Source organism: Xyrauchen texanus, chromosome 22 (genome assembly GCF_025860055.1).
Source record: "Xyrauchen texanus isolate HMW12.3.18 chromosome 22, RBS_HiC_50CHRs, whole genome shotgun sequence".
NCBI lineage: Eukaryota > Metazoa > Chordata > Actinopteri > Cypriniformes > Catostomidae > Xyrauchen > Xyrauchen texanus.
In genome coordinates this window covers 7201131-7227639 of record NC_068297.1, presented here as the reverse complement: position 1 = coordinate 7227639, position 26509 = coordinate 7201131, and the positions used below count along the sequence as shown (strand labels likewise).

Here is a 26509-nt window from a genome sequence, read left to right as displayed (position 1 = left end):
ATTAACAGGTTAACAAGACAGGGCAGGTGTGACTAATAAACTAATAATGGGCAAACAAGGAGGCAGGGTATGACGCAAGACAGAGAGACACGTGGCATTACAGAAACAAAACAACACCACGTGCTCTCACAAGACACCAAAATACCCGAATGGCATGAGCGTACATCGCCAAGACAATGAGACAATATATGTCCATGCCAACAAAATGAGAGAATACGTAGCAATGCCAAACAAAGCGATGCCACGCATTCTCTTACTAAACGAAACCTGAGTGTATATCACACACAACAGGTGACAAAAACAAGACAGGACACCTGTGTGAGAGTTCGGCCACTCACACACCGAGCACCTTAGACCGAAGTGATCGAAACTCAGCACGACATGAAGACAGCTTGAGATCCGTAATGCCACAAGCACCTGTGTTCACGAGAGACAGACAAACAATTGACGCGAGTGCATGCTGACATAAGCGTGATGCACCAACGTCAATAATAGACAGACATGGAGCACAAGTGTCCGGATCCCGACACAGACCGAAACCGAACCAGACATGAAGTCAGGATCCAGACACCGTGCTCCCGACATGAAACAAGACAGACCGAGGAGAGGGAATACAACCAAAACCGAGCGCTCACACAAATGCAGGCAACGAAACACAAGACAGACATGGGACAATAATGCCACGATCCTGTCAGACAAAAAACTAGACCGTGACACACTTTTCTGTGAAGTGTTTAATAAATATACTGTAAAATGTATTAGTAATGTGATTACATTTGTTGAAGAAATCAGTAAAGTAATCTGATTGCAGTTTGATTAAAGTAATTAGAATTTTTTTGTGACTTTTTTTGAGTACCTTACCCAACACTGCATGAAAAGAGTAGTACTTAATCTCTGCAGCACCTTCCCTAAAACAAAAACTCTTTGCAATGGTCCTAACACGTCGTAAAAGCAAGTGTGCCCATCGTGTGATGCATTGTCATTTTAATCAGCTTACAATGCGGATGCTTTCATGAACCATAGAGAATTAGGTTCTATTACCGAGGTGATTATTTCCTCACATTATCCTTAAGCTGGATCTGAGCTCACACAGGGAGGATAACTGGACTGAGCACAACACAACATTATTCTGGGTGAAACACTGCACTCTACATAATGTTACTAATTAAAACTGAAAAAGAATGTTAAAACACTACAGTGCAATCCTATTTATTAACTGAGCTACCTTAACATATTTGGTGAAAGACTGTAAAATACTGTAAAATTGTATGTTTTATTTTTGTAAAAAGTAATTTACCTAATTTCCCTGATTTTCTTACCTAAAATGTGTTTGTTTTTTTACAGTAAAAATATATAAAAGATGTTCCCAGTAGTCTCTGAGTGATCGAATTATAATTATATTTATTTATAAATTGTATTTATATAAATATTAAAATATGTTAATGTTTTTTTGTTTTTGTTTTAGTTTTGCATATTTATTTTTTATGTAATATTTAATTTGATTGTTTAGTTAATGTTAACAAAATTATTTACATTCATGCATTTGGCAGACACTTTTATCCAAAGGCATTTTCCCCATGGACCGATGCACTTTGGGGCCGATCAGGGGCGGACTGGCCATCGGGAGAACCGAGCGAGTCGAATGGGCCACGATAAGCTGAAACGAGCCGGCGTGTTATGCAAAACGGACAAAGCCCCCCCACCCACCCCGCTCAACGTTTGGGCCAGTTGCTATGTAAAATCCGGGCCAATTTCTCTTCCCAGTCCAGCCATGATGGAAGGAGAAGACTCAGGTGGTGCTCCGGTGAAAAAATCTAAATATACATGCAAATTTAACAACAGCTGGACGAAAGAATTGAATTTCATATCTCGAAGCCATATCGACAATGCCTGCACCTTTTGCAAAGTGTGTCGCACTGATTTTAATATCGGACAAGGTGGGAAAAATGACACTACTTAGCACATTATATCACAACGGCACAATTTGTATGCATTGTATGTATGGAGTGGTGGTGGTGTAGTGGGCTAAGGCACATAACTGTTAATCAGAAGGTTGCTGGTTCGATCCCCACTGCCACCACCATTGTGTCCTTGAGCAAGGCACTTAAATCCAGTTTGCTCCGGGGGGGATTGTCCCTGTAATAAGTGCACTGTAAGTCACTTTGGATAAAAGCATCTGCCAAAAGCATAAATGTAAATGTATTTAGCCTGCCTCTGCCATCCAGCACCCCCTCAGAGGTCTCCCAAATGTTGACAGGTATGCACAAAGTATTATAGTGGTTATCAGTACATTGTAAAGTACAATGCAGATTTATGTAGTTGTTTAGGTGGTATATTACCATTATAGTTGATAATGATAAATATAGTGCTGAACTGTAATATATAGACATGTCATGTAAAATGTAATTCCTATAACATTGTTACCAAACAGCATTGATTACACAGATTAAGTTTTGCAAGTTTACAAATATTTCATAAGATCACCTTCACTTTTATGAAAATGTGTTTAGTTTTCATATTGACACAAATGAAAGTTTCTGTTTTAAATGTCTTTTTATTTTACACAACATAAGAACACAGCAGATGTTGTCTTTCTGTACATGTATCTTTTGTGCCTTAAAACAAAGGCAAAATCAATCAGTCACTTAAAAGAAAAAGCTTCCATTTTAAAAAATATCAATTTAATAACAGGTCCCAGTATCAAGTCTTTATATACTTGTTTTTAGAGGGTTTTTTTTCTGTACTATGCAGAAAATGTCATTTCCTTGAATATAAAGGCTTTTTTTGTGAAATCTCTCATGTTTCCTTGTATCCTGTAGAAGCTCCTGGCAAGAAGACAAAGGAAGGCACCAATGCTCTACGCTTACCATGCTGCTCAGAGAGTGTAGTGAATGTGGATGTGAAGGTCTGTCTCCTGGATGGTTTGTGTGGTGGTGTTGGTGTTGGTGGTGGAGATCGCTTGGAGCAGTTACCATTTTTAGAGAAGGGAGACCTAGGAGTGAACTCCCTCAAGGTAAGCATCCGCATTATCCATGTATTTTTCCAGAAAACATAAATAAAAATGACAGTAGAAAATAAGATTTTTGGATGGAAACAAAAGAAAAGGTGCAAAACGTCATCATACGATCTCACACATGCAGACACACATACACAGACTTACAGAGGCCCCAAAAAGTATTACTTAAGCCACATAAAAATATATGGATGTCATGCATTGGATAACAGAATATCAAACAACCGTGACCCTTATTATAAGTTGTCCACGTTGAAACATATGAGAAATCTTTTCAAAATCTACTTAGTCATGAAAGACCTTTTTTTATTTTTACATATGGGTTACATTTTTGTAACCTTGACAACAAAATGACAACCTATGTTGGTAACAGTGGCGCCTGTACGACCATATGCACTGTGCATACCATGATCGCTCCGACAGACCTGAGAAACATTTACTCTCAGAATATTTAATCAGTCATGAAATGTGTCCCGTATTTCTGTTGGCTTTTTAAAAGAACTATTGGGCTATGCCCAATTTACATTTACATTTATGCATTTGGCAGACGCTTTTATCCAAAGCGACTTACAGTGCACTTATTACAGGGACAATCCCCCCGGAACAACCTGGAGTTAAGTGCCTTGCTCAAGGACACAATGGTGGTGGCTCTGGGGATTGAACCAGCAACCTTCTGATTACCAGTTATGTGATTTAACCCACTATGCCACTACCACTACTCACATGAATAATTCTTTTGAGTCGGTTCTTTTCAGTGAATTGTGTAAACGGGATTGAAAAACAAAATCTGAATAGATTTGTGATTTAGTAAGTTCAGAGTGCTCTCTCGCTGAATCATTTGGAGCTGTTTCTCACACAGTAAAATAGTATCGGGATATTTACGAACACAGAACAAACAGTGCTGGATACAGTGGAAATTTACCTACAACTAACTGAAACAAAAGTCTCTCTTTTTGAGAGGTAACTTTGAGAAACCTCCGCTAGTGCTGTGTCGTGTGGACAATTGGCTGTTCAAACCGAACCTGATTTTGCAACTGTTCACACTGTTTTTCAATCGCTTTCCAAGTATATATTTGCTTGATTGAAGTCATGTTTCACTGTCACCATCTCTCACAGGAGTGCTGCATTTTTGGACGCAGTGTCGAGTTAATAAGAACTTCAGCTGTTAAAAACACATCTCCAGACGCCTGTGTTCAGCTCTATTCGTTGTGGTGCATTTAGCTTTTTTAGTACTAGTAAGTGTTTGTCCTGAAGTAGTTACATGAATGCTATTCATACTCTAGAAAATGCAAAAAATGCTTCTCTCAAGTCACCAGAATTGAATGCTTTGCTGTTATTTTTGCAAAACACCCTCCCGGGGGACCATGCCCCTGGAACACCCAAGATATAAGGATATATCAGGCAGCCTCTGGTACTTTCAGATGAAATCCTGCAGGCAACCATGGTTTGTAACACCAAATGAATTTATTTGGTCGAAATTTTCTTTTAAGAAATAATAATTTTATATTTGTTTCTGCACTACTCATGCCCACATTTTTTTAATTTTTTTTTTTTTAAGAATTTCAGCTTTTAATGACACTTTAATTTTTTTTTTTTTTTTTACTGTAGTCTGACAATTACACCACATGACATACATGACCTGAAGTCCTAAAAAAAAACTTTGAACTCAGTAACTGAAAGCATGTTCATCATAGTAGATGTGCGATCAAGTTATTGAATTGCATTTTTTTATATATTTTTGTATAACTTGATCCGGATTAAAAAATTTGAGTTTAATCTTAAATAAAGATGGCATAAGCACACTTTTAAAGAAAAGGATTTCACAATAAGAAGTTTGTAAGATTTTAAATTGCTATGCTGTTCAGAATTAAGACAAACATATTTGTATACTTCTTAGTGGAACATGTCCATAGTTAATGTGATCCACTACACCTGTGGTTACTCTGCTAGGACACCTGTATGAACTTGAGGGGATCTGACCTTGGAACTGATCCTACATCCATTAATTGTTACCCTGGGACCAGTTGGTTTAAAGTAACTGCAATGTGATTAAAGTGAAGTTAGTGCTGAGAAAATGTTGAGCATATTTTCAATGTAGACGCCACTTGGTTTGATACTTTGTTATATAATGCAATGTGTTTTAAAGGGATCGCTCACCCAAACAATGTATGTTGTCATTTACCCTCATCTTGTTCCAAACATCTTACAGCTTAATTTCTTCCATGAAACATAAGAAAATATATTTTGAATAATGTTAACACTGCTCTTTCCCACACAATTAAAGTGAATGAGTATCTCCTATTGGGTTTCATTGAAGGAAAGAAGTCTTAGAGGTTTGGAATGCCATGATAGTAAGTAAACAATGATTGCACTTTCCTTTGTTTATGAACTATCCCTTTAAGTATCCAAATAATTTCTGGGGCCAATGCATTTGCCTATGTGCACATACACACATACAGTATACAAACGCATGTAGACAAAAGTGGGAGATGTAGGCACTCATCCTCCAACCATCATACATTCACACTGTGCTCTCAAGAATCCATTCTGAACTGGAAAATGTGGTTTTCTCATCTAAGTTTTCCTTTTCAACTAGCATTCCATTCATGGAAATACTCCGCTTGCAAAACGTGTTCACAAACTTCTGCGAGCCAATATAGCAGTGGTGTTTTGAGAGGTTCTCATTTAAAGAGTACCTGCGGTTAGCCCGCACTCCTTCAGCAGGCAGTGTCTTATACTTGGACGCAGAGGGACGTGCCCTCCTCAGGATTGGGGTGTCTTTGAAGCGGGCTGGGGGCGTAGGGGTTGGGGCGGGTATCTGGGGCTGCTGCAGGGTGGTGGAGTTGTTACGGTTGGTATTTTGCATCTCTGCGTTGGGTAGCGCCTCCACCTTGGGCTCAGCGCTGGCCGCGGGAACGGGTTTTGGGGCTGGTCTGCGCTTTGGCTTAAGTGACCCTGAAGAGCCGGGTGTTGTCCAGCTCTGGCTTACCAGGGAAGTGGTGGTGGAGCAGTCCGGGAGGGAGGTCTCCGAAATGTTGGATTGGGAATCGGGAGGAGGAGGTGGCGGCGCGGAGCTCTTTTGGTAACCATCGCCTCCTTCTAAGCTCAAAACATGTTGCTTGGACACAGAGGGTGTGACGGTACAGCCCTGTGACTGTGCCCCATTGGTTTGTGAGTGCATGTCGATGACTGAGGTACCTTTGGCAGTGGTACCAGTGTTGCACACTTTATAGCGGATCATGAGGATGATGATGAATATCAGGACAGAGGCCACGATTATGCCTCCGATGATAATGATCATGGTGCCACCCAAGAACTGGGACTGCATGAAGTGGCAGCGCAGATACTCAGACTCAGTGGTGAACTGGACGCAGCCTACAACCCGCGTAGCCGTCAGGGAGGTGATGCCGTCATCATAAATAGCCAGCACGCAGAGGTCGTACTGCGTCCCGGCAGCCAGATTATTTACCAGAAAGTTCTTACTCGTTGGGGGAATCATCCTGTTGGGTAAAAGAAGAACATTGGTGAAATAAAACATGTTGTTTCTTTAATAATTGAGTCATTCACATATTAAACTGTAATACACTGTCTTAGCAACCTTGAGAGATTTACCAGTTCCAGCAAAACAAAAAAAATTTCATCCGGAGACAGTCCTGGCTCACTTCATTCCCAATCTGAGATATGACTTCATCCCCCAAAAAACACAAAAATATATTGAACATGATTTTTTCCCCTCTCCAAAAAGTATGATTTTTTGCTAAAATTAATATTTACATTGGGGTCCAAAAGGTTAAGACCACTCTCTTAAAAAAAAAAAAAACCATCTTAATTTAATGCAAAAAGGTTATTACAAATGATATTATCAGCAAAACAGTTTGAGTAAAAAGTTGTAAATATGTAAATATTTGCATGATATCAGAATGCGCTTATTTAATTAGTGACCTTATTGTTAGTGAATAATGCACTCGTTAACATTTTTTTCTATTTTCAAAATCGTAAAACCTTTATTTCCAGGTTTAAATTAGATTTTGAACCCCAGGCTCAATATATTTGGAACATTGTATGAATAAATAAATAAATTGTGTTGTTGTGGCTTATTTATTGCTTTAAAAAATTTAAGAATATAAAATCATATTCAAATTAATAAAAAATATTATTTCTAATTATTAACATAATCATTAATAAATACAATTAAATCATATAATAATAATAATAATAATAATAAAAATAATAAAAACATTGACATTGAATGGCTTGAATGACTCCTGATGGGACTCTACTGTAGAGGTAAATTTGAGGCAGTGAGCGTAAACTGCTCTCAGTTCAGTTCAAAGGTGCTAAATGCATAGTAAAATTTACATTTTCAATAAGTAGAATATCTGGTTTGTGAATTGGTCTAAAAGCAATGACATGATATTACAGCATGATCCTCATACTACATCCATACTAAAGCAAACGATTCATTGAGCCTTAAAGAAAACACATTGAAGGATTATAGCTTTCAGATGTAAAATCTGTTTGAGCCAAATTCAATTTATCAATGGGAAAGCTTAAAACACCATTCAATCACTAATTTAAAGGCATAAAGTCTGTGTTGTTAACTGACGACTTCAAGCAGCCCATACCAGCCAGATAGTGACTATTGCCTGCAGCATTTCAGTCAATAGACTACCAACACAGGACTGCAAACTACAGCCTATATGAGGACACTTCACTGACCACTACCTGCATCACTCAGTCAATTAAGGTAATTCATACTACGTAATTAATATTATTCAATGAGCACATGACCAATCACACATGCTATGTGAATAGATAATATTTACAATAATTGTAATGCTAGAGGTCATATAGGTTTAGAATGACATCAGAGTGAGTAAATGATGACAGAATGTTCATGTTTAGGTGAAGTATCTCTTTAAATTTACTCACTGATCTAACCTAAATGAAGAATTATGACAACACTGTTGTTAACATGGGCATACCATGAGGTCTTACTGGACATGCAAAAGGTGTATCCCTGATGATACTTCTGCCTCTCTACTTTGCTCTTCCTGTTCTTGTCACTTTCTCCTTCCAGTGTCTCCTCCCCATCCTCTTTCTGTCCCTCCACTGCATTCCTCTCTTTGCTGAATTCAGTCTTTTGTAAAGTTGCTTCAACTCTCTGCTCCTGCTTCCTTTCCATCCTACTTTGATTTTTTAACAAAATAGCTGTCTATGTCTCCCTTCCTCTTTCTTTGGGCCTTATTCAGTCACACAGCATTGGTAACAGCAACATAAAGCACATTCATGGCAATTAAAGGTACCCTATTAAAAATTAAGATTCATAATAATCCATCTATCCTAATTGCACAGCAAGTTAGCATACATATTTAAGTGTCATTTACAGTGTAAATGAGAATTTCCAGTAAAATAACCACACAGGTAATTAATTTAGATTAACTTTAGTTCGCTAGACACATGATTGACTATTAACAGATTCTGTGCAGCAAGATGACGAATAATATTGTGCTATTACTGTGATGGCTAGTGTTACGTGCTCCGAGGATATGTTGTTCTTTTGTTGTTGTTTTTGCTTTCACTTTCTCTGCTATCATCTCTCAGGGCGGTGTTGTTGGCTGTCCGTCATCATTGTGACGCGCATCGGAATGGGCGTCATTGCTATAAGAGACTGACGTGGACAGGAAGAGGGGGAGAAGGAAGGAACTGTTTGTTTTCGTTTCGGGTCACGCTGTGATGGTGACATGTCTTGTTTTCTTTTTGTTTTGTTATCTAAAGTTTATGTTTTGAGTTAATAGTTTGTTAACGTTTCTTTTTGGATTACGTTGGGAACTTGAGTCTTTATGTTTCCTCCTTTTTGTTTCTTTTGTATTGCTTTACAACCGGTCAGGGAATAGTAATCCAGCAAGCATGTCACGTGACTTCCATTCATGCAACACCTAGGGAAGCACTCTGTTAATACAACAGGTAAGGAGCGGGTGCTATTTTTGTATGTTTTGAGTTTTTATGTAGAGTAGGTTAGCGAGGGCGTGTTGCACCGCCGTCGATGTTGTTTTTTCCTTTCTTTGATGTTGTAGTTTTAGTGGGAATGGGAATGTAGTTAGAAAGTGGGTTTTGTTTTGATTATTTCTTTGTTTTAAGCCCGTTCAGATTCCTACTCCTGGGTGCGGTATTTGTATTCGTTTTGTTTCTTTCTCCTTTGTGCACGTGGTTGTAATGAATAAATATATTCATGTATTGGACTTAAACCTCCTTATGTCTTCGTATCTTGTTGCTCCAGCATCTTAGTGGCGTTAACAGGGATAACTAATCTGGGAATATTAAACAATTATTTTATGTTGTGTCCCCTCATCCTCCGAGCTGTTTTAGGGACGTAACATAAATTTGGGGGCTCGTCCGTGCCTTAAAGCCTGGAGACGTTGTTGGGGTGCTGGTTCAAGTTGTTGAGTAAATATTTGATTTAGGGATTTGGTGGGTGGCCTGTGGTTCATTGGTAGATTTCATTATGACATCGCACGCGCAGGATTTTATTGAGAATCCTTCGTTTGGGGCGTTTGAGAGATGTCGAAAAGATGAATTGATCGTTATAGCTGACCACTTCGAATTTCTGTTAAGCAACAATTGTTAAAAAGGAAATTAAAGATTTTTTATTGCATCGATTAGTGGAATTAGATATTTTGGTTTTATCTGAGGCGGAGGGAGAAGCAGAGCAAATCGCCGATGATGCGCAAAGTATGAAGGCTGAAGAGAAAGTTGTGAAACTCGCTGGGACGGAGACCGAGGTCGAAAGCCGAGCAGCTTTTTCACTCTTCGAGTCGTTTTCCCCAGCCACGCCGGGTTCGATAGGGGAGTCGAAATTGAAAGTTCGTCTCGCCCGAATCCGTATGGAAGCGGAGGAGAGAGCGCAAGCACGACAGGGCGAATTTGATCTGCGACTCAAAATCCGTAGGTTGGAAATAGAGGCTGAGAAGGAAGTGAACTTGCGCAAGTTAGAGATAGAGGGGAGGACGCTCGCCCCTGTTACTGCTGGTTCAATCACTTCTGACTTGGTGAATAAAGATACTACAGTTCGCGGTTCTACAACCTCGGTGGTATTTGATGTGAGTAAAAATCTTCCCTTGGTGCCCTTGTTCAGAGAGTCGGAAGTGGATAGCTATTTTGGAGTTTTTGAACGGATAGCGTTTTCTTTAGGATGGCCAAAAGATGTTTGGGCTTTGTTGTTGCAGTGCCGGTTGTCAGGGAAAGCTTTGGAAGTTTTTTCTGCACTTTCGTTAGTGGAAAGTTTACAGTACGAGACCGTCAAGATAGCTATCCTTCGTTCGTTTGAGTTAGTCCCGGAGGCTTACCGGCAAAGGTTTAGATACCACAAGAAGAGTGGAAATCAGACGTTTGTGGAATTTGCGCGCGAGAAAGGGGTATTGTTTGATAAATGGTGTGTATCAAGTAAGGTAACTGATTTTGTATCCCTCCGAGAATTAATGTTGCTTGAGGATTTTAAGAAATGTTTGCCGGAACGCGTTGTGCTGTATTTAAATGAGCAAAAGTCACTGATCTGGCCACGGCAGCCGTGCGCGCTGATGAGTTTGCGCTCACACATAAGAATGTGTTTGTTAGTGCGCGTCCGGACAGAAATACGACTGTTGGTGCAGCTCAGTCTCAGTTGTTTCAGGGAGATTTGCTAATGAACAGACGAAGATGGCGGGTGAACAATCGAAAGAGAGACGTGAGTGCTTTTATTGCCATAAGACTGGTCACGTTATTGCAGATTGTTTAGTGCTGAAACGCAAATCGCAGAATGGTTCACAGCAGAGGCCTGTTGCTTTTGTGAACACGGTTCCTGAGGATGCCACAGAAGTGTCACCTGATGGTATATACAAGCCTTTCTTATTGAAAGGGTTTGTATCGTTTAGTGGTAAACTTGAGGAGCAGGTGGAAATACAGATTTTGCGTGATACAGGGGCTGCTTATTCGTTTATATGTGCTGATGCGTTGCCCTTTTCTGATCAGTCACATTTAGGATCTAGCATATTAGTTCGGGGATTCTGTATGGACGTGGTGAAGGTGCCTTTGCATCGTATATATGTGAGGTCTGAATTAGTCACGGGATTTGTCAATGTGGGGGTACGTTCTGCGTTGCCAGTTCCAGGGGTGTCATTTATTTTAGGAAATGACTTGGCTGGAGGGAGAGTGTTACCTGCACTAGAAGTAGTTGACAACCCTGTGTTGACTCCAGAATCAGAGGAATTAGCACAGACATACCCTAATCTTTTTTCGGCATGTGTTCTCACTCGTGCGCAGGTTAAAAAAAAAGATGAGGAGGTTGTGTTGGAGGATACCTTTTTGTGTGTGTCTGAGTCTGGTGAAGTTGTTGCACACAGTGAACCTGTTAGTAAAGATAAGGAAGTTACAAGGGTCAGTAATGTTGTTCTGCCCTTATCAGTTACTCGTGAGAAAATTGTGGAAGCTCAGAAGATGGATGAAACTTTGTCGAAGTGTTTCGTTGCAGCAAGGGATGGTAAAGATAAGGGAGTTTCGTATATTATCGATGGTGGTTTGTTGTTGCGTAAATGGCAGCCGACTACTACTGCGAGTGAGGAGGGTGTATCAGTATATCAAGTGGTGATTCCTTCCACATATCGCCCTCCCGTACTTTCCCTGGCGCATGATCACGTTTTTTCTGGACATTTGGGGGTTACTAAAACGTATGACCGTGTTTTGCGACATTTTTTCTGGCCTGGACTTAAGAAAGATGTAGCAAATTTTTGTCGTACATGTCACACGTGTCAATATATGGGAAAGCCGAATCAAGTTATTCCCCCGGCACCACTGGTGCCTATTCCAGCACTAGGTGAGCCGTTTGAGAATGTAATCGTGGATTGTGTGGGACCGCTTCCTAGGACGAAATCGGGTAATCAGTATGTTCTCACGATCATGTGTTCTGCTACTCGATATCCAGAGGCTATTCCGTTACGTACAATTACTGCTAAAGCTGTAATTAAGTCCCTTATTAAATTTTTTTCTACTTTTGGACTGCCGAAGTTCGTACAGACTGATCAGGGAACGAATTTCCTTTCCAAAGTGTTTAAGCAGGTGTTGAGCTCGCTCAATATAAACCATCGTGTGTCAAGTCCGTATCATCCTGAAAGCCAGGGAGCCCTGGAAAGATTTCATCAAACGTTGAAATCAATGTTGAAAAAGTACTGTGTGGACACAGGTAATGAATGGGACGAGGGACTTCCTTTCGTTTTATTCGCTATACGGGAGACTGTGCAGGAATCATTAAGGTTTAGTCCAGCTGACCTGGTCTTCGGACATTCTGTTAGGGGACCTTTGAAGGTGCTTAAGGAACAAATACTTGGTATTAGTAATGACTTGAGCCCGAAGGTTAATGTGTTGGATTATGTTTGCAGACTCCGGGAACGTGTGCAGAGCGCGTGTGACTTGGCGAAAGATTTTTTGTCTCGCGCTCAGAGTGATATGAAGAAACGGTTTGATAAAAAAACAGTTCTTCGTTCATTTTCCGTTGGAGACCAAGTGTTGGTGTTATTACCTATACCAGGGTCGGCCTTGTCAGCACGCTTTGCAGGACCATATGAGATCGTGGCTAAAAGAAGTGAAACTGACTATGTTGTTAGAACACCTGACAGGAAGCGACAGCGAAGAGTCTGTCATATTAACATGTTGAAGACGTACTATTCTAGAGATGATGTGTTAAAATCACCTACGGATGAGACTGCAGGGTCCGCTATCTCTCCGGTGGCTGTGAATTGTCATGTGGAAGCGTCATCTTCTGGAGTATCGATCGATGAGGATGGTTTGATGCTACGTAGTGATCCATTACCGCTCGCGCGGTTGTCAAACTCCGAGGTATTGAGCGATCTGTCAAATTTCCTGGTGGGATTAACGGAGCCACAGAAACAAGACGTGACCGCGCTCATTCATGGTTTTTCCGAAATTTGTGGTAATGTTCCTACACAAACACGGGTGCTGTACCATGATATCAATGTGAAGGATGCGCGCCCTATTAAGCAGCATCCATATAGAATGAATGCCACTAAGAGATCTTTAGTGAAAGATGAAGTTGATTATTTAGTAAGAGAAGGTCTTGCTGAACCTAGTAGTAGCCCGTGGAGCTCACCGTGCCTACTTGTCCCGAAGTCAGATGGAAGTTATCGATTTTGCACGGATTACCGTGAGGTCAATGCTGTCACTGTGCCAGATTGCTTCCCTTTGCCTCGTATGGAGGATTGTATTGATAATTTAGGCTCAGCTCAGTTTGTTAGTAAACTAGATCTGCTGAAAGGGTATTGGCAGGTGCCTTTAACCCCTCGAGCTTCAGAGATTTCTGCCTTCGTGACACCTGATTCATTCATGCAGTACCGGGTTATGGCATTCGGGTTACGAAATGCCCCGGCCACTTTTCAAAGATTGGTAAATATTGTACTTGTTGGCGTTTCGAACTGCAATGCCTACTTAGACGACTTGGTGGTGTATTCGACTAGTTGGGCTGAACATGTGTCCTTGTTGGGAACAGTGTTCCAACGCCTTGAAAAAGCTTCATTGACCTTGAATTTGGCCAAGTGTGAATTTGGCAAGGCCACTGTCAGATATTTGGGAAAGCAGGTAGGTCAAGGTCAAGTTCGTCCGGTGGAAGCTAAAATTCTAGCCATTCTTGAGTTTCCCGCACCTTCGACCAGACGTGAATTGCGACGCTTTCTCGGGATGGCAGGATATTACAGAACTTTCTGTAAGAATTTCTCCACTGTGGCTCGTCCTTTAACGGATCTGCTCAGTCCTTTGAAGACCTTTAGCTGGTCTTTGGAAAGTCAACAGGCTTTTGAAAATATTCAGGCATTGTTGTGTAGTGCGCCGGTGCTGTCCGCGCCTAATTTCACGGTGCCGTTCAAACTTGAGGTTGACGCAAGTGCGTATGGTGCGGGTGCAGTGCTTCTTCAGGAGAGTGCAGATGGAGTGGATCATCCCATTTGTTACTTTTCCAGGAAATTCAATAAGCACCAAATCAACTATTCAACCATTGAAAAGGAGGCGTTAGCTTTGCTATTGGCACTCCAGAATTTTGAAGTGTATGTTGGATCTACGGCATATCCAGTGATTGTTTACACCGATCATAATCCCCTAACCTTTTTGTGCCGAATGTATAACCAGAATCAAAGGTTAATGAGGTGGGCTCATCGAAATCCGGCATAAGAAGGGTTCGGAGAACGTAGTAGCTGATGCGCTTTCAAGAGTTTGAGGCGTTAATCAGTGTGTATGAATATTGTCCATTGTCTGAGTTTTTTTTTTGTTTTGTTTTATCTGTCTTTTTTCCCTTGTGGAATTTTTGACAAACATAATGTTTTATCATGTTTGTTTTTTTTGGGTGGGGATGTTACGTGCTCCAAGGATATGTTGTTCTTTTGTTGTTGTTTTTGCTTTCACTTTCTCTGCTATCATCTCTCAGGGCGGTGTTGTTGGCTGTCCGTCATCATTGTGACGCGCATCGGAATGGGCGTCATTGCTATAAGAGACTGACGTGGACAGGAAGAGGGGGAGAAGGAAGGAACTGTTTGTTTTCGTTTCGGGTCACGCTGTGATGGTGACATGTCTTGTTTTCTTTTTGTTTTGTTATCTAAAGTTTATGTTTTGAGTTAAAGGGGTCATGACATGAGAAACCAAATTTGCCTTGATCTTTTGGTATATAAGAGGTCTTTGTATCATTAAAACGTCCTGCAAGTTTAATATTTTAAGACGTCCTCCCCATTCTAAACAAATCATTTAATCAAGCTCAAAATACAGCTCGTTCTGGATTCATGGTTAGAAGTGACGTGTCGGTTAGAAGTGACGTAACAGCGTTTGCATATGACCGCCTCCAGCACAAGATAACTACGCTATAAGCGCAAGACAACTACGCTCATTTCGTATCGCCATGCGCCTCACAAGTGTTCAGTCGATGGACAGCGAGCTCTGACAGAGACTACTTGTGCACAGGAAAATTACGATGCCACACAGATGTGCTGTTCCTGGCTGTGGTCAAACAAAACCTCTGAATAAGCTGCCGAAAGATCCAGGCGTCAGGGAAAAATGGATGCAGTTTATTTTTTGCGGACGACCCAGTCACGGCAGTGTTAACTTAAGCGTTTGTTCTGTACATTTTAAGGATGACTGTTTTGAGAACAAATCTCAATATGATGCTGGCTTTGCCAGAAAACTGTTGCTGAAAGATAAGTCCGTGCCGACTATTCTGGGAACAACGACGAGCGCAAACTGTAAGTAATCTATTTTAAACTTTAAACTACTTTTTAAAGCGCAATTTCATTCATTATGAATAATCACAGTGTTTTTACTTAGTTTACTTGCATATTGTTCTGGCTGGGGCGTCAATAATTGATACATAGGCACTGACGTTAGCCAATCATAACAGTGGGCGTTAACACTGAAGTCTTAAATGGAAAACGCCCCCAAAACAGACTGTTTGAATCAGAGGATGAGAAACAGGGTGGGAAAAGGTCATAAATCACTAGATTTTAAAAGTTTTTCTTAAAAAAAAATATATTAATACTATAATTGCACCTAAGGGAACATAATAATACAATAAAAAAAACCATGTCATGACCCCTTTAATAGTTTGTTAACGTTTCTTTTTGGATTACGTTGGGAACTTGAGTCTTTATGTTTCCTCCTTTTTGTTTCTTTTGTATTGCTTTACAACCGGTCAGGGAATAGTAATCCAGCAAGCATGTCACGTGACTTCCATTCATGCAACACCTAGGGAAGCACTCTGTTAATACAACAGGTAAGGAGCGGGTGCTATTTTTGTATGTTTTGAGTTTTTATGTAGAGTAGGTTAGCGAGGGCGTGTTGCACCACCGTCGATGTTGTTTTTTTTTCCTTTCTTTGATGTTGTAGTTTTAGTGGGAATGGGAATGTAGTTAGAAAGTGGGTTTTGTTTTGATTATTTCTTTGTTTTAAGCCCCGTTCAGATTCCTACTCCCTGGGTACGGTATTTGTATTCGTTTTGTTTCTTTCTCCTTTGTGCACGTGGTTGTAATGAATAAATATATTCATGTATTGGACTTAAACCTCCTTATGTCTTCGTATCTTGTTGCTCCAGCATCTTAGTGGCGTTAACAGGGATAACTAATCTGGGAATATTAAACAATTATTTTATGTTGTGTCCCCTCATCCTCCGAGCTGTTTTAGGGACGTAACAGCTAGTCTGCTATTTTGGCATGTTGAACTAAATTTCGCCTAAACTAGATTTAGCGTGGGAGAGGGGGTGAAGATGAGCGTATACAATGAACACTGATGCCCCGATTAATATTATTTAGCTCACACACACATTTTATTGATATGCCATCTTAATGTTTGCTTAGATATTTTTACATTATTTTTACAATTAATTAGTAATTAATCCGAGATCAAATCTGTTGTTCAGTTAATCTCGGAGATGCCGAAACTTAATTGTCAATAATTTTACAAGATCCGAAATAAACATGTTTAAAAAACAAAAGAACATTTAAATAATTAAAATGGTCAATAGTGTGTATATTATTATTTTCACAAAATGTAATTGCATAAGTTACATTTAAATGTATATACATATATTTATGTTTAGCAGCTAAATAAATATGCAGTACAAATAATAGTTTCTCCAGGGATGCTTGTGTATCAGATGCTGGAAATGGCCCGCCCCTTACTGAAACGGAAGATATTATTGCTTAGCAAATATCCAATCGCATCCAATAAATATCCAATAAATAATTTAGGATCGATATTTTTGAAATCCACATCAGTATCGGAAGTATTGATACTTTTAGGATCGATCTGCCCATCCCTAAGTTGTCTCATGAGTCTCATTTAGGCAACAACATTGAAGGAGTCTTTAATGAATCCTAAAGACTATGAAATGTAGCAAAACGTTAGTAAACAACTAGCGATACTTTAATGGTTTAAGTTGAGGTGACAAGTGAGGTGGCATAGCTTCTATTTATGGTGGCAGCTGCCACCCAATGCCACTCTTTTGGCCACGCCCCTGCTTTAGGAGCTTAGGGCCTGCTATCTCTCTTTGAGCCGTTCACTTCAAATGTGAACAATGGCATGTCTTATCATCCATCCCCATGCGCCCCACCTGTCTCTCTCCACAGCCTGGCAAACATTCAGCACATTCAAGCTGCTGAATGAACTGCTCTGTGATTTCCCATGCAAGCCGACTGGATAAGCATAAAGGATCTCAGTATAAATGGCCTTGTGCTCGGCCCACCCTGGCCGGTCAGAGCGATTCAGTATGCTAGGCGAGAGTGTGTGCTATCATACATACAAATGAATCAACAAGGGTTTTAATTGCAGGGTTGTTTTAAGTAACACAAAGCGTGTGTAATGGTGTCAAGAGGCTAGTTGGTAAGGTCCTGTTTCACAGAAGGAAGAAATTATTTACATTGTTCTACCCTTTGCTTTTCTTGTGTGCAGGTGCAAGTGTTAACTAGTGTGAGTACCAAATTTATGCTGTTATTAATGATGCACTGTACCCATGTATCCACCCAGACTTTAATGTATCCACCCATTTTTAAATGCTTGTTTTTTAAGGGGATAGCTCACCCAAAAATGTAAATTCTATCATCATTTACTCACTCATGTTGTTCCATATCTATATAACTGTCTGGTCTTGCATTGTACATAAAAATATGTAAGACAGAATTACAGCCTCAGCCAACAACCACTTTAACTGAATAAATAATATGCAATGAAAGTGACTGGTGACAAGACTGACATACTGCCTAACATCTCTGTTTGTGTTCCACGAAAGAAAGTCATACAAGACTGCAGTAACATCCCTTTAAATATAACATCTAATTAGTGACACTGGGTGGATTGTATTACTGTAGTGTACTAATACACTAATAGTATACTTTCTTCAATTGCAATTGCAGTTAAGTGCCGCTTTATAATCAATACTGACCAATTCTACCTTAGCAACTGTTGCCGTCTGCCATATTATTAGACAAGCTTTTGCTCTTTTTAATGCTAGTTTACAGAAGTCCTGTGTCTTTGGACAGTTTTTCATTTTTTCCACAGGAATTGTACCGAAATTATCCATAAATATCAGTAGGGATATGTACATTTGCTCTAAAGAAAATGTATGATATTAAATTAGCAATAATAACATTAACATAAATAACAACAATACCAATTTATTTATATATTTATTTTAGCATTTAATGAGCCCATTCTACGAAAATCTCCAATCAGTGAGTCAACCGCAGGAAGACATCAAAAAACTTTAACGTAAAAGTAGCCTACATATACCTCAGGAACGCTATCCAATGTCCATAGTTAGCCTGAAACAAATTAACTCTAGAGAAGTGCTTATTAATACAATTTGAAATACTATTACTGTAAAAAATGCAATAACAAATGTGGAATGGATACAACTCATTTCAGACTTCAGAGTATTTGTATGGATGCACGATAACATCAATAGCCCTGGTTGATGTTTTGTAGACTTCTAATTAAAATGCACATATACGGACTGAACAGGCAAGAAGTGTACACACACAGTCAGAAGTTTACATGAAGTCATTAAAACTCATTTTTTAACCACTCCACAGATAGTTTTGGCAAGTCTTATAGGACATCTACTTTGTGCATGACACAAGTAATTTTTCAAACAATTGTTTACAGACAGATTGTTTCACATTTAATTGACCATTTCACAATTATATTGGGACAGAAGTTTAAGTTAACTGTGCCTTCAAGCAGCTTGAAAATTCCAGAAAATTATGTCAAGCCTTTAGGCAATTAGACAGTTAGCTTCTGATAGGCTAATTGGTTCATTGGAGTCAATTGAAGTTGTACCTGTGGATGTATTTTAAGGCTTATCAGTGCCTCTTTGCTTGACATCATGGGAAAATGCAAAGAAATCAGCCAAGACCTCAGAAAAAAAAATGTGGACCTCCACAATCTGGTTCATCCTTGGGAACAATTTCCAAACATGTTCATCTGTACAAACAATAGTACACAAGCATAAACACCATGGGACCACGCAAACATCATACTGCTCAGGAAGGAGACACATTCTGTCTACTAGAGATGAATGTAGTTTGGTGCGAAAAGTGCAAATCAATCCCAGAACAACAGCAAAGGACCTTGTGAAGATGCTGGAGGAAACAGGTATACAAGTATCTATATCCACAGTAAATTGAGTCCTATATCGACATATCCTGAAAAGCTGATCAGCAAGGAAGTAGCCACTGCTCCAAAACTGCCATACAAATGCCAGAATACAATTTGCTTTGTATGTTTACAAAGATTTTACTTTTTGGAGAAATGTATTCTGGTATGATGAAACAAAAAACTGTGAACATTTTGGGCTGATGGCCATAACTGACTCAGTTGTTGGAGGTCAGGGTTTGCCAGAGGCAGCACCACAAGATCCACTGTTGGGCCTTGAGCAGCACTCCAGGTGCTCGATTGTCCTGTAATGACTGCACGCGATAAAGCTCCAAATGCATAAATGTAAATGTGAAGCATGGGTGTTGCAGCATCTGGTTGTGGGGGGTGCTTTGCTGCAGGAGGGACTGGTGCACTTCACAAAATAGATGACATCATGAGGAAGGAAAATTATGAGGATATTTTGAAGCAACATCTCAAGACATCAGCCATGAAGTTAAAGCTTGTTCGCAAATGGGTCTTCCAAATGGACAATTACCCCAAGCATACCTCCAAAGATGTGTCAAAATTGCTTAAGGACAACAAAGTCAAGGTATTGGACCTCAATCCGAATCAATTTGTGGGCAGAACTGAAAAGGCGTGTGCGAGCAAGGAGGCCAACAAACCTGGGCCAAAATTGCAGCAGAAAAACCTTGTGGAAGGCTACCCGAAATATTTGACCAAAGTTAAACAATTTATAGGCAATGCTACCAAATACTAACAAAGTGTATGTAAACTTCTGACCCACTGGGAATGTGATGAAAGAAATAAAAGCTGAAAAAAATAATTTTCTCTATTATTCTGACATTTCACATTCTTAAAATAAAGTAGTGATCCTAACTGACCTAAGATAGAGAACGTTTTCTATGATTACATGCCAGGAATTGTGAAAACTGAGTTTAAAAGTATTTGGCTAAGGTGTATGAAAACTTCTAACTTCAACTCTATAAATATACATATACATATATATACATATAGCAGCAAATTCTCAGGAAGCCTTTTCTGCTGGCCTAACATGCCAAATAAATTGCTCATCTTTTTGCCTATGTTTTTTTAATCACTTTCCACTCTTAATTAATCTACAAACAAATTGAGAAAAATTAGAAGATTATCCAGTCAGAATTTATTCCTTGATGCTTACAAGCGAAGTGTGACAACTGTTTGACCAATCGCATGCCCAAAGCTGAGCTCGTTAGCCAAAGCATTTCCACAGAATCCCTCAACAGTGCAAATGCATGGGCAACTTAAGTCAGATTGTCAGATTTGTCAGCCAATCAGATTGATTTATTTGTTCTTGGTGGGTGTGATCTTTAGGATATGTCCCGGTCGAGGCCTTCTAGCTGGCATTGAGTGACGCAATCATGCTTTAAGTGACGTAATTTGAAAGCAAAGTGTTAGCTGTCATCACTGCTGTTATTGCTGTTGAGAAAGAGATCCTTATGGATTTAAAAATACGAGATGTTCTGCTTGACCGTGTGATTGCTTAATTTATTAAACAGTAAAGGAAGACTGATTTTCACTTTAAGCAAATTGGTAAGTGCTTTTTGCATTGCAATAGCAACATCAGGAGTTTTCTAAGTGTACATTATGCTGCTTGAGCATTCAGTGTTGGATCACATTTTGAAAAGTTCCATTAAACTTGGAAAGTCCGATTTTACAACTTCCTTCTAGGAAAAGTGCAATGGAATGCATCTTGAAGTCAGAATTGCAACTTGTAGGCTCGTTCAGAAATTCTGAACTCTGAATTAGCCGAGATGCAGGGGCATGATGTCACATAAACATGTCGAAACTCAGGGGGATATACAAAGTAAGTTATAAACATTCACTTTATTAAGTAATTTTGCTAAATGCGTTTCCACATTACATGATATTAAAGCTTGTATAACAAATGCCTGCAGAAACAGGTGTATAAAACTTTATAATCTCTTTTGATAATCTTACACCTGAAGCACAAATGCTAGCGCTGCAGCATTGTTTATCAGTTGGGTTGCTAGGAGACATCTCTAATGAGATTCAAACCCCTGCTAAGCTAATGGGAGCGTGGCAGTTTTGTTTCCTTAAACGTCAATATCGGGGAATGGAATGCATTTATGGCCGGATATATCAAGTAGGAATATCCCACATCAAACTTGAATGGAACGCAGGGCAACCGTGTACCCTGACAAAACAAAATGTATTGCAAGCAACATTTAAATCACAAATATTATTATATTTATTTTTACCAGGTATTATAAACCTCCTTGGTAGATTCATATGAAAAATTATGATTTTTAATGTCTGTTCATTTCACAAAACAGTCATGCTGCAGTAAAAAATAAGGCTTGCATGAGCAATAAGTCTCATTTCAAGTTCTGGCTTTTGTGCGTGGACGTGTTTTTAAAATGTCAGCTGTTATTACTAGTTAGCTGTGTAGCTAATGTATGATGCCCAAAGGCATAGGGTGTTTTATTCATTGTGAAACTGTGTTTTATTAATGGCATGACTCACACTGAAGGCCTAGACTAGGACACTACATACATATATATATATATATATATATATACACACACACACACACACACACTGTATAGTAATCTATATAGTTTTCTTTTCCACCAACATAAGTATCACTTTTTAACACCAATAATCTGTCTTTGTTAGTGGTTAAAGCTCAGGGTTGGTAAATGGAAAGCTTGATTCCCATAAGGAGCAATCCATGAAGCCATCCATTGTGCCCTTGAGCAAGACACTTAACCCTAAGCTTGAGGGGATAATGTCCCTGTACTAAGTTAATGGCACTTATCTGTGACAGCATAATATGTTTCAGAAACATATTCCAATGGCCCTATTTGTGCTATGATAAATAATTATTCAATTAAATTGTAATGTTTAACTGAGGCCAGTCCGTGTAATTTGTGCTAATTACAAATTTAAACAGATGAGCACTAGAAGAGCAGCAATGTAATGCTTAAGAGCATTTGGTTCTGATAACAGCATGAGATATAAGCCACACTCGTACTTATCTTGTAAAAATAGGTTGAAATCAATCTCTGCTCTTTCTGTGGGCTTTATCATTTACAAAAAAATGTGCTTCCCACACAATGTGCTCTGTACACAAATTACAAGGTAATGGCTTTGCTGCTGCAGTGCAAGTCTCATTGAACAGGGAATGCTCATGGCCAGTCTGTGCTTTTGTAATGAGCAGACTGCAGCTCATTTACAGAGGCCCATTGAGATAAAGTAACCCCCCCATAATAAATCTCTTTTTGATTCCCCAAAGCGTATCTGAAAATAACATAATTATGGGAATATATTAATGAGAACAGAGAATGTGAAAGGAAAGACTGTTAGATATACCACTTAAACACAGATTGGCTAACACATGCAATGGTTTTGAATATTACCAGTGTTAAAAACTATCAGGATTATTCAATTTTATAGTGTTATGTGCTCTTAGTAGAAACTTTTCTAGGTGTAAAAACAATAGCATTACAACAGCAAAGAACAAATGAAACCCTTGTCTCTTGCAAAATATATACAATTTACAATACAAAAGATTCAGAAGCAATTTCACACACATCAGTCTCTAAAGTTAACCAGAATTACTTGTTCAAGTGGAAATTAGAAACAGAACACAAACTAGTGATGGATTTGTGCACAGATACACTAAGTATAAGGCTCTTTTTCACAACTGACCCTTTTAACACCTAGCTGTTTTCACCAAGGGCCAAAGTTAGCTCGTTCAATCTAGATAAATTGATAGATTTTTTTTTTTTAACTGCTTTTAAAACCAAAAGGATCGTTCTTTCCCTGTGGGTTCCTCTGGGTCTGTATCATGAGATGGCTCCCTCATATTGTATCTATCAGTCTTACAGCTTACTTTACAAATGTTTGTGCTGTATTATTTACTGAAAATAAAGACTAAACCAATTCCTATTCGGTTGCATAGAATACTTCTGCAAAAAGATTATCCATGTTAGCATGGACCACAGTCAGTTTATGATCACTGGTAATTTGATAAGCTTCAATAGTAATGGACATTTTGTGTATAGATCTATAGTGTGATATCAAGTGTAGAACACAGCTCATTGTAAAGTAAGCACATTATAATGCAACTTCAATTTCACTCCTTAATTGTTTCACAGAGTCCTCCTTGTTAAGCTAATTACCCTTATTTACAGAACTGTTATACCATAACTAGTATTATGCAGCCAAATACACATAACAAATTTACAAAACAAATATGGCAATACAAATAATCAGTGCCCTACCACTTTTTTTAGCCATTGGTTGGGAAGTATTTTTTCCATTAATTTTCTAAGCCATGAACCAAACCAACCAGCTCCAATGTGAATCACAACATTAGAAACTTGATTACAATCAAAAGAGTGTTGAAAATTTGGACAAAAAAGTACAAGACTATATTTAACATATTTAATAAGAGAATGAACTACAATCCTGTGAAGCATTGATAATGTCGTAATTAAAAACTATTGAAAAAACTGCATTGATTTAAATGTGTTAATTACAAGTACATATTTAAAGTGTATTGCAAAATTTTACAATATATACAAATTTACAGTATTTGATTTGTGTAGAGAGACTGATGTCATTAAAGTGGGCAGTGGTGTCTGCTCTAAAACAAAATATTTTTAAAACTGAAGTTGAAATGACAGTCTGATGGCTTTAACAGGAGCATATACCATCAATTAACAACCTCAGAGCTCACAGTAGTTCTGTCTTTAAAGGTATATAAGTTATCCTTTAAAATCAATTCCCCCAATGAAAAAGAATGAATGGATTTTTTATTTCCAGACTGTTGCACTCTATATTCAATGTGGACTCTCAATCTACACATAAGCAAGAATGACTAGAATCTCTAGCTTTGCACTTAAAAGCATGTAATTCTCACCTGTAAACAAGAGAGTCGTCATAGGTTCCATTATACTGAATCTGAAACATGCGTATTCCAGGTATATTCCTTTGAAAGTTAAATTTGATGAGAGCAGTAGATGAAGTCGCTTCAGCCATAACCACCCTCTTGTCAGAGCTGGTCTTAGCATCGCCAGTGTGGTTACTACCATTTGCTCCAGCCCTTGTAGATGTGGAGATGTCAGAGGAGCCAGGGTCTGGCTCCTGGATGTTATTGGTGCTGTTGCTAATGTGTGGAAGCTTGATGATGACGAGCTCCACAGTCTGGTGGGCTTCCCCAGCAGGGTTTGAGGAAATGCATGTGAAAGAACCGGTGTCCTTTACTGTACTTATCAGGATGTCTAGGGTGCCATTGTTATAAACGAGTGTACGTGATGAGTTTGCAACTAATTTCCCCTCAGGAGATATCCAGTGAATGGCAGGCTCAGGGTCTCCCCTGGCCTTGCACCTCAATGCAACCCTCTGGCCCTCAAGGACTCTCATTTCATGAGAGTAGCGGGTGATGAGGGGCGGCTCACAGAGGAATTCCTCCTCAGGAATGGACCAAAAGTAGCGTCCAGAGAGGTGCAATGGTGTGGCACAGGTCTCCAAATCGTCCTCACGACTGAGTCGCCTAACCCACAAAAGCTCGCAGTTGCAGTGTAAAGGGTTTCCTCCAAAGCTCAGGGCAAAAGAATAGGGATTCATAATTCCAGATGTCGCCAGAACCTGTGCTCGCTGGAAAAGCGGGTCTGGCGGAAGTTTCTGGAGCTTGTTGGAAGTCACGTCCAAGCGATTGAGCTTCTGTAGGAGGGAGAAGGTCCCTTCAGGAATGTAGTCAATCATGTTGTGGTCCAGACTAAGAGTGTGAAGGCTGGTCATCTTTTGAATGGCCTCCCAAGGGATGGTGTCCAGGTTGTTGTAGGATAAGTCCAGTTCTTCTAGGGCTAGCAGGTCATTAAAGGCTCCCATGTGGATGAGGATCAATTGGTTGTTGTTCAGAATCAGGTGATGTAGCTTGGACATCCCACTGAAGGTGTCATTGGCTATTCGTGTCAACCGATTGTGGTCAAGATGCAAGGCGCGTAGGTTCTCCAGGTCAGCAAACGCGTGTGGAGTGATGTAGCTTATTGTATTCCGTGACAGAGTAAGATCCACCAGCTTGGTCATATTGGCCAAGTCTTTCCGTTTCACGCTGGTGACAAAGTTATCAGCAAGCCGGAGCTCCACGGTGTGCCTATCAATGTTGGGTGGTACAAAGAGCAGCCCTTTTTTGGCACAGAGTGTTGCGAGGTTAGGGGACAGAACTTGACAGACACAGCGCTTCGGACAGATCTGGGCCTTCACTGCCATTCCAATAACCAACAGGCAGACAAGCAGTTTTTCCATTTTAAATCAGGTTTTTACACCTAGGGAACAGGAAGAGAACATGGTGAAATTAATAAACTATCAAACCTATCAAAAAAAAGCAGTAATGTATTCAGTTAAGGGTTGGAAACAGAGAACTGTTCGCAAACGTGCATACCAAAACAGTGTACTAAATCAATAACATTAAAAATACCGTACAATCAGTGTAGTCCTAAAGCAGTTCCTTTGAAAGTACTCACGAACAATACAGCACAACCTGAGTAGTCTGATTCCCTAAAGAATGGCTCTTATGAGTTGGTTCTTTTGAATCTGCACTGCAAAAATATACAGCACTGATGAATGTCATTTATCAGCCAATTTTTATTAGTGAGACATTAATTTTTTGTCATGGCCGACTTAACCAAAAACACAGTAATTACTGGATGGTTGTTGATATGAAAGTGCATTTATAATTTATGTGTTTTGTTGTAATTAGTGTTATTTAAAATAAAATTAATAAATGAAAGACATATCACAAATACAAAGTTTGTGTGAACACAATTTTCAAGAATCTGTTCTGATAAAATCTGAAATTAGCTTATCTACATTTCTTATTTCCTCATTTCTTATTTTTAAGTATTTTAATAGTGCTAAAAGAATTGTTACTGGAACTGTTTAGGGATTAGAATCATTAAGGCCTAGTCCACACTAATACATTTTTGTGTTGTTGTAAAATGGATGCTTTGAAAAACGATAATGCATTTTTAGTCATGTGACCTACCAAAACAATCAAGATGGCGGCCTGTGTTATAGTGGCGCTGTTGTGCCTAATACTCACATTGATAGCGTTGTTAAAAAATAAATGTCACTTTGTATAACTGTTATGAACGTAGAGATGAAGGCAGGTGAAGGCAGACGAGGAGTGCGGATCTACGTGTAGTTCTTTAATTGAAAATAATAGGACAAACAAGACTGGAACAAATAAAACATCCACGATGGGAAAAAACAACATAAACATGAAAAAACCATCAACGGTAGAGTACGGGACAGGGG

The 26509-nt window shown here is 39.3% G+C and overlaps 1 protein-coding gene across 1 annotated transcript in view; it reads right to left on the bottom strand.

Annotated features, from left to right (window-relative positions):
• Positions 1–5141: 5141 nt before the first annotated feature.
• Positions 5142–26509, bottom strand: part of LOC127662588 (leucine-rich repeat and fibronectin type-III domain-containing protein 5-like) — an 87734-nt gene continuing 66366 nt past the window's right edge. Inside the window, exons 2-3 of the mRNA XM_052153845.1 lie at positions 24111–25518; positions 5142–6513 (exon numbers count right to left, since the gene is read on the bottom strand). Coding sequence (XP_052009805.1) covers positions 5535–6513; positions 24111–25498 — 2367 coding nt within the window. The 5' untranslated portion in view covers positions 25499–25518 and the 3' untranslated portion in view covers positions 5142–5534. The remainder of the gene's footprint in view (positions 6514–24110; positions 25519–26509) is intronic.